The sequence below is a fragment of the Coregonus lavaretus genome (genome assembly GCF_964263955.1).
Source record: "Coregonus lavaretus genome assembly, chromosome: 34".
Lineage (NCBI taxonomy): Eukaryota > Metazoa > Chordata > Actinopteri > Salmoniformes > Salmonidae > Coregonus > Coregonus lavaretus.
Window position 1 is genome coordinate 12781414 of NC_140021.1, and position 9188 is coordinate 12790601.

General features: G+C 42.5%; 1 protein-coding gene across 1 annotated transcript; it reads left to right on the forward strand.

The window, feature by feature from the left end:
* Positions 1-2372: 2372 nt before the first annotated feature.
* LOC311109356 (eukaryotic translation initiation factor 5A-1-like) lies at positions 2373-8883 on the forward strand. The gene is made up of 4 exons (XM_084152207.1): positions 2373-4193; positions 4488-4592; positions 7309-7440; positions 7544-8883. Exons 1-4 carry the CDS (start codon positions 4026-4028, stop codon positions 7610-7612), a joined length of 474 nt encoding a protein of 157 aa, XP_084008333.1. The 5' UTR covers positions 2373-4025; the 3' UTR covers positions 7613-8883.
* Positions 8884-9188: the final 305 nt, after the last annotated feature.

Consider the following 9188-nt stretch of genomic DNA (forward strand, 5'->3'; position numbering starts at 1 on the left):
AAATCATGTTAAACAATTTATTATGTGACTTGTTAAGCACATGTTTACTCCTGAACGTATTTAGGCTTACCATAACAAATGGGCTGAATACTTATTGACTCAAGACATTTCAGCTTTTCATTTTTAATTAATTTGTCAAAATTTCGAAAAACATAATTCCACTTTGACAATATTAGGTATTGTGTGTAGGCCAGTGACAAAAACAATCTAAATGTAATCCCTTTAAAATTCAGTCTGAAACACAACAAAATGTGGAAAAAGTAAAGGGGTCTGAATACTTTCTGAAGGCACTGTATCTTCAGCAAATAGTTATCATCCTAGTAGGTACTTTGCTGTTTTCTTTTCATTAACCCCACAATACTGAACCAAAGATGTTGCAGTATTGGCTGAACACTACATTAGGACCATAGCAGTATATTTTGTTATACATTATAAAATAAATATATTTATAGGGCTATGTTGGGAGAACCCAGAGGAACATTTTTGGACTACCGCTTTAACGGAAACCATATAAATCTACCTCCCTATACGTATGCCGCAGTAAAGTCGGTCGCGCTTGCGCAGTCCCATTCTTCTTTTTCTTGGAAGGTAAGTGGTGCATGCCGCGTGCTTCTGTTCATGGGGGAAAATTGATAACTTTTAGTAGTTTTATGTCAGTTTATTTTGGACTGGACAGATTCATTTTAGGTTTTGGTAGTCAAAAGCAAAGTGAAAAGGTCGAAATTGAGTTTGTTTCCCTAGTGTAGGTGCATTCGGCGATAGGGTGTGGGTCCCTTGTTTCACGTTTCTGTATCTCCGCTCTAACGTTAATGGAAAAAGAGGCATGAGGCCTTCCGCGCGCTTGTTGCTAGTTATGTCTTGCTAGCCTAGCCTGCTAAACTAGCCGAATGTTGGTAACTAACTGCGCTAGGAAAGCTAACCATGTCGTAATGTACATTGACATGAGGCAATTTTAATAAAGATGCCTAGAATTGTTTGAATGAAAGTAGTTGACACTTTCTGAATTAACATTTGTTTATTTGTTTAGACAAAGTATTGTGATTAGGTTGCTAATTGCAACGTTAACAAGCTAACATTAGCAAATTGACTAGGTAATGGAATGTGTTCGTAATACAGATATACGAGGTTGGGATGGATTAAAATAACTCCAAACGTTTCTACAATTAACTTCTCGCTAACGGCATGGAATTGTCGTCATACTACTAACGTTACCTAGCCAACTAACGCGTCTTTCAATCTAAGGTAGCCATCTGGTTAGCTGGCTAACGCATTATCGCTTCTATCTATAAACTAATGAGTCGCTTATTAGTTAACCAAAACTATTTGGTATGGTAGGTATGTCTTTATAAACCGTAGCCAGTGTTATGTTTAGTCTCCCAATGTTCATTCTCATAGCTAGCTAGATACACAGCGTGTAGGCCGGGCCAGGCCGAATACAGTAGCTAACTAGCTTATTGTTAGCCTCTTTTTGCTAACCTAGCCAAACTTGTGTGAAGTTGGCTGAACGGTATCCCTGGTACTTGTGTGGTTAACATTATGAAGCTGACGTTAGCGCGGAGGAAGTTGTCTAGCCAACATTTGTTATAAATGTTGTCAGGTCGGCTACGAGTGTCCCGGGCCAGGCCTCCCCGTTATTTACAGTGGCACTATAATGCGGCAGGTTTATCGTGACGTGAGGCGAACTCTTGTTTCTGCCTCCCGAGCTAAGGCGCAGGCCAAACTGGGACACGTGGACAGGGCGTGGGGATGATCGGTAACATGACCAGGTCGGGCCCTGAACCAGTCTTGGGGCTGATTTGTGAAATAGATTTTAGCAGTCGCCTGTTAACGTTGACTATAAGCGGTCCACGCTTGCTGGGACGTCCATTATTCCCACGTTGTAATCTTCCGCATGATGTTCGTTATAAGGATGGGTTTGAGTACTGGAACTGACGTCAACTATCTAACCAGACTAGTGAAACTATTTCATGGAATCGCCTCATGTCCACCAAATGCGTCAACTCTGCGTTCTGGCGGAAGTCATTCATTGTCAATGGGGCAGGCCGAAATGTTAAATTGGTGATGCAAAACTAGACTGCGGGGCAATCCGTGTACCACATGCCTTCAATATTTTCAACTCCTGCGTTTTCTTATTTTCTCAACTGCATTGTTGGTTAAGGCTTGTAAGTAAGCATTTCACTCTAAGGTCTACACCTGTTGTATTCGGCTCATGTGGCAAATACAATTTTATTTGGGAATAATTGCGTCCCGTCTATTCCACTTAGGCTACTTTGCGAACTGCTAGTGGCATTTAGGATTAGCTAGGCTATGACCCCAACATACTGAAAATATGCTGGCATGAGTTTATTAAAGACAGTATTTTCATCAGAATCGTTAAGCCTGGGCTTACTCACCAAACATGTCGTGACCCTAATTCATCACCATGCGGTGTCATGTGGAATTGCTAACAATTTGCAAAATTCTAAAACTGGCAGAATAAACTAAATTGAAGGTCTGTATATTTAAGATATATATTTGTATTTTTGGTTTAACCCTGAATTCTTTCAACTCACCCAATTGAGTCCTGTTTCAAAGGATCACTGAATAACTGTTCCAGGCGTGAGATGTGTATCACTTCGCACTGGCAACTTTTTTTCATTTGGTGTCTTGACTTTGATAAGGGCTTGAAGTAAGTATTCTCTGCTATATTAACAAAACAAGGCTATGCCAGATGCTTCTACAAGCAAGCACTACTGCTGAGGTTACTGCCTTTTTGAAGATTGTTCCATAATATATAACAGTTGATATTATGGTTTTAGTAAATTCATCTTAAATGGTACTTGCTTTTTTGATTTATATAAAAAATATGGGGCTATTTAGCAATTAAGATTTGATCTGTAATGCTTATGATAAATTAAGCATGGTTGTGCACTGTTGGCATACAGAACTGTGCTTCGCCAATTCCTAGTTGCTAAAGTTATGGTAGGTCGCCTTATTTCAGTTTGACACAAGTGTAGTGTAGAGTCATTGTACCATCTAAACCGCTGTGAATTATTTTCCATTACCAAAAATATTATAGTTTCAGCTGTTTGAAGCTGGTGTACAAAACTGATCAGATCTACCGCTTCTTAGACTTACTTTCAACGAGTGACATATCTATAACTAATTTCTGTGAATTTAGTTCAGGGTCGCCCAGGAAGTTACATATTGCAGCTTTAAACATGTCCAACAATGTTAAGAATTCCACAGAAGATAACAGAGCAGCCAGGGCCGAGTTCACATTATACAGCTATTAAATCTAGCCTAGGCTACTTAACATGTTCTTCATCAAGAACTAGTCACAAGCTGCTACTGCTAGAATTGGGACCGTTTGCTTAAATCTTTTGACCTGAACTACAACAAACAGTAGTTAAATGGAATGGCTGTCATGTTTCTAATTTAAAATCATTGCGGGAAGTTACTGTAAACTGATACCCAACTCAGTTGCCGGCAACATTGCTAGTGTATGAGACTGGAGCAGTGAACTCAATTTCCCCATTTCTTTACTCATCTCCTATAACTTGACTGCCACATCTGTGCTGGAATTTATCAGCTAACAAACAAGCAACTGAGGTGTTGCCCCTGCCTTGTTCATCCACTCAACCTACTGCCAGTGAAGTCATTGGCAATGCAGACCTAAGGATAACTAGATTTAGCAAGCGTTTTACTTCACAATTCTAAGCAAGCCAGCTAGTTAAACATACAAAAAGCTATTTAAATTGGGCAGTTTGTCCCATTTGCAATGGCATGGATTTCAGTTGGCCTGCTAAACATGACAAACTGAACACTATTAATGTGTCATGATCAAATATTAAAGGGTCCGTATGTTGAAGAAATGGAGATGCGCTTAACGGTGTAAAAAAAAAAATCGTGCCTGTAAAATGTACTCATTGACTTTGACAGCCCTTGTATTCATACATCGAATTCATCTGGCAGTGCTGTTGCTGTAATTGCCTGATCTAACCTATACATCTCTTCCTCTGCAGTACCCCCTAATCCATCACACCATGGCAGACCCTGAACTTGACTTTACCACCGGAGAGTCTGGTGCCTCCGCCACCATTCCTATGCAGTGCTCTGCCCTGCGAAAGAATGGTCACGTGGTGCTAAAGGGACGCCCCTGTAAGATTGTGGAAATGTCCACCTCCAAGACCGGAAAGCACGGACACGCCAAGGTAGGGGATTGACTAGACGCATGCAAATACTACACGCCCTAGGGATGCCTCTGCTAGATAGTGGAAATGTCCAGCAGCGTCAGTATTCAGGAATTTGCGGGGTACAGACTTTAGGTGTACATGCATTGTCCACATCTGAAGTAATTGACCCATACATGCTTTGTCTGTATTCTCCAAGCATAACTTTTGACTCATCAAATTAGGTTTTACTTAACTTGTTATGACTATGTTATTAGTGGTGTGGTAAAACTCTGTTCTCTAAGTTGACGTTTATCCCTCTCCTTCCTCTTTTAGGTCAACATGGTGGGCATTGACATCTTCACCAACAAGAAGTATGAGGACATGTGCCCCTCTACCCACAACATGGATGTGCCCCACATCAAGAGGAATGAGTTCCAGGTCAGTGTGACCAGGGTGGGAAATGAACACCTGCCTAATGCGGGTAGATTTTGGCATTGGCGGGATGTCTTATTTTACCAGCCACGTTGGCGACTGGTCACATTTACGTCATTTAGCAGACGCTCTTAACCAGAGCAACTTACAAATTGGTGCATTCACCTTATGATAGCCAGTGGGACAACCACTTTACAATTAAAAAATATATATTTTTCTAATTGTTTAATTTGAGTGTATATATATTTATTAAAAGCCTAAATGTAGAAATTGGTCGAATTCACCTGAAAGGCTGTTAGTGGGACTTTGTCTTTGCGTTTCTTGGCTAGTTGCATTAGAGGAGATTCTCAACTCTGATGGACACAGTGCATGACCATGGTAATGGCCCTCCCCTCAAAAGGGGGCAGCTGAACATTTGTCTAACCTTGTGACTCAAATATTTGGGGGATACATTGTGCTTGAGCATGGAACATTCAAAATGTATGCATTACCTTTAGGCATTTCTTATTGAAACACTTAATTGCATTGTGCACCTACATTTGATTTGTGCTCCTAAATATCAAGTTACTTTGACATTTTAGTCATTTAGCAGATGCTCTTTTCCAGAGCGACTTACAGTTAGTGAATACATCTTTTTTTTTATACTGCCCCCCCCCCCCGTGGGAATTGAACCCACAACCCTGGCGTTGCAAACGCCATGCTCTATCAACTGAGCCACATCCCTGCCGGCCATTCCCTCCCCTACCCTGGACGACGCTGGGCCAATTGTGCGCCGCCCATGAGTCTCCCGGTCGCGGCCGGCTGCGACAGAGCCTGGATTCGAACCAGGATCTCCAGTGGCACAGTTAGCACTGCGATGCAGTGCCTTAGACCACTGCGCCACTCAGTTATGTACTAATGTCAGCATTAGAGCCCTGAACTAATTGTAAAACCTGATCACTCAGCATTTTGTGGCAGGGAAGGCACTTTGATGTTCAGTTGTAGAACTGTCCATTTAACTTACTATTATTTATTTTAGCATTAGTTAAAACACTGGGATCAAAATGAAATTGAATTGAGCTATACACCTCATTACTACTTAATACTTGTTTTTGAAACATTACAAAGCATGCTCTTATTTTTTTGGGGTGTAATTATGCCTAAATATTTTGGCTGGTAAATTGGCGTGGACCAAAAAGTTCATTTCCTACCCAGTGTGACCTCACTTCCTGTCAGTGCACATTTTGGTTTTTGCCCTAGACGGCTGACTCAAATAACCAACTCATCAAGCTTGGATTTTGAAGTCGGCTGTGTAGTGCTATGGCAAAAGGTGCACTGGGGGCAAGGACAGAGTTTGGGAAACCAATGCCCTATGTCACAAGGGTTCTCTTATCCAACTTGTTCCCACATCATTGGAATGATACCAGTTGACTACGTACTAATTCAGTAATGACTAATTCACATTCTATCAGGACACTATTTTCCAAGAGACTAGCAAATCCACTCAACACTGTTCTGTCAATCCAACCGCCGTCATAAATCTAGACGCTCTCCTAGAAGGCTGCCTGTGTAGTTCTGTAGTTGGGCAGGTCAGTTTTCAGCGTGTGTGTGGAGTAGTGAGAAAAGCTCTACACGCTCCCAGCCTGGCCTGCGTTCACCTGTGAGGTGGCGCAACACTATTGGCCAGTTCCTCCCACCAAGGTCATATGGTCTGGATCTCCTAGGCATGATGTCATCCTTGTCCAGGGAGCTTGTATTCAGTGAGCTGTACTGCTCTGATAGTTGTTGCTAAGGCATTGAGAAGTTACTGTCCACAACCCTTTGTTTACTGACATGTTGACATACTTTGTTACATTACCTGGGGGTAGACTTATGCCACAAAGAGGGATCAAATGCGCTGGTCAAATCAAATCAATCAAATCAAATTTTATTGGTCACATGCGCCGAATACAACAGGTGCAGACATTACAGTGAAATGCTTACTTACAGCCCTTAACCAACATTGCATTTATTTTAAACAAAAAAGTAAGAATAAAACAACAACAAAAAAGTGTTGAGAAAAAAAGAGCAGAAGTAAAAAATAAAGTGACAGTAGGGAGGCTATATATACAATAGAATAAAGTGACAGTAGGGAGGCTATATATACAGGGGGGTACTGTTGCATAGTCAATGTGCGGGGGCACCGGCTAGTTGAGGTAATATGTATACGCTGGTGTGTTAGGGCTTAAGCCTGGTCAGTTGGGTGACTCATAGTCTCACTCATTCTCGGTACATAATTCAACTGCCTTGGGAGTAATGCTGTTGTGCTGATCACAATGGCTTGTTTCTCTTTCTGGGAACCATGTGTGCACAGCTTTGGTTCCTCTGCCCTGTCAGCACTGGCCCCTATGTCACCCAACCTGTTTTTTTAAACACATTTGATCACATTACATTTAACTTTGAATTGTATATTTGGCATTTGAGGGTTCCCCTGTTAACGCATGACGATCACCCAGCACTGTGCCAATACCCGTGGCATGAGTGTGAATGGTTCTTGCTACAGAGATCTCTTTGGAGATGGCTGTTACACCAGAGTGATCAGATCACAAACATCTGATGTGATGGCTAACAAAACAAATGCACAACTCACACTTTCTCTAACATGCCCATCTCATTTCCTTCTCATCTGCACAGCATGACTGAAATGAAGACTACCTGGAGCGTGCTTTGTGTCTGACTGTAGATGTAACCTGTTTGTTTCCAGCTATTGAACATCACTGATGGGTTCATGTCCCTCATGGGTGACAATGGAGACGTGAGGGAGGACCTGCGTGTGCCTGATTCAGACCTGGGCAAGGAGATAGAGCAGAAGTTTGCTGCTGGTGAGGATATCCTGGTGAGTGTGGCTGGCAGTGTGTTGGCTGGGGTGTTGTGAAGCTTGACAGTTTATTTTTGTTAGTGGCGCCTACGAAGAATATTAACCATCTCTCTGCCTGCAGGTCTCTGTGCTGGCCGCTATGGGGGAGGAGTGTGCTGTGGCCGTTAAGCAGATGACCGGCGGCAAATAGAAAGACAGGACTGGGCTGCCCAGGCAACAAACTCCACCCACAACCAGTCTAGCATTCTTATTGGTTCTTCTATCTGTCACCAAAGCGACGGCCTTCAGACAACTTCAATCATTCTGTTGTGATTCCTTTTTTTTCTTGTTTTTTGGTTTTTCTCTCTCCAACGCTGTCGGACTGTCCCACCATTACAGTGACTCGCTCGCTGTTGGGTGGCATTCTGCCGGATCGCTGAGGTTTAGTTATACATAATCTACAATATAAAGAAAAGTACTTTAAAAATATAGATTTTCTTTTTTGACTTCCTCATTCCTGTTTATTTTTGCCTTCGAGATGTTTTGGTATTGCCACATACATTCCTGAATGTTTAAAATAATGATGGGATCCAGCTTTTTGTATGTTTTTTTTTTTTTTTTATTCCTTAGATTGAATAGAGCCGGTCTGATGCCTTTTATGGGGAGAAGGGAGGGGGGGAGCTTTTTGACTGGTGGGAAGAGGGGGGCTGGAGGCCCCTTTTACTGACCAACTCCGTTGGGGTTGTCCCTCTCTGGCAGCCTTACTGCTGCTTCCCAGCATGGCCTCTCCGCTCTGGCTGATCAGACAACTCCAACGCTTTTCTCCCAAGCCGCGGGAACGCCGGTGGCTAGCGCTTAACGAGCAGTCTTAACCGTCCCACCCCAGCATTTTAAATAAACCTACGATATCGAGAAAAGAGAACATTAGAGAAGATGCTAAATATGGAACCAAACTTCAGTGATTTCTCTTGTCAATGCCGCTCTGTCTGTTTAGGAAGCTGAGGGCCCTGTGCGCTTACCTCTGTCACCGTGGCAACCTGGCCCTGCGCCGGCTGCCCTGGGCATCCCATAATAGTTGAGTCTGAGGTGTTAGTGTGGCAGCGTGGGCTTCCGGAATGTTCTGGAAGGCAGTTTGCAGTGAGGTGTGTATGAGGGCAGGGGGGGTGGAGTTGCAAACTTATTTTGTTCACTCGAGGCCTTTGTCACCTGACTGGAGATGGCAAAAAAATAAAGTTAAAACAAATAGAAAAGTTTTCTTGGTTGTGGTGGTTTTCAGTTTTGTTTTCTCGCTAGAATGTTCCACTGTCAATGCCTGACTCTGAAGTAAAATAATGATATAGCAATGGATAGGTTTGAGCTTTGGTTGGGAACTCTGCACTGTCCAAGTTGCCTGGAACATATGGTATGCTACTCTGTATACGCAAAATGTAAAGTGTTGGTCCCATGTTTAATGAGCTGAAATAAAAGATCCCAGAAATGTTCCATATGCACAAAGATTACTTCTCAAAAATGTTGTGCACATTTGTTTACATCCCTGTTGGTGAGCATTTCTCCTTTCCCAAGATAATCCATCCACCTGACACATCAAGCAGCTGATTAAATGGCATGATCATTACACAGGTGCACCTTGTGCTGGGAACAAAGGCCACTAAAATGTGCAGTTTAGTCACAACACAATGCCACAGATGTCTCAAGTTGAGGAAGCACGCAATTGACATGCTGATTAGGAATATCCACCAGAGCTGTTGCCAGAGACTTGAATGTCCATTTCTATACCATAAGCCACC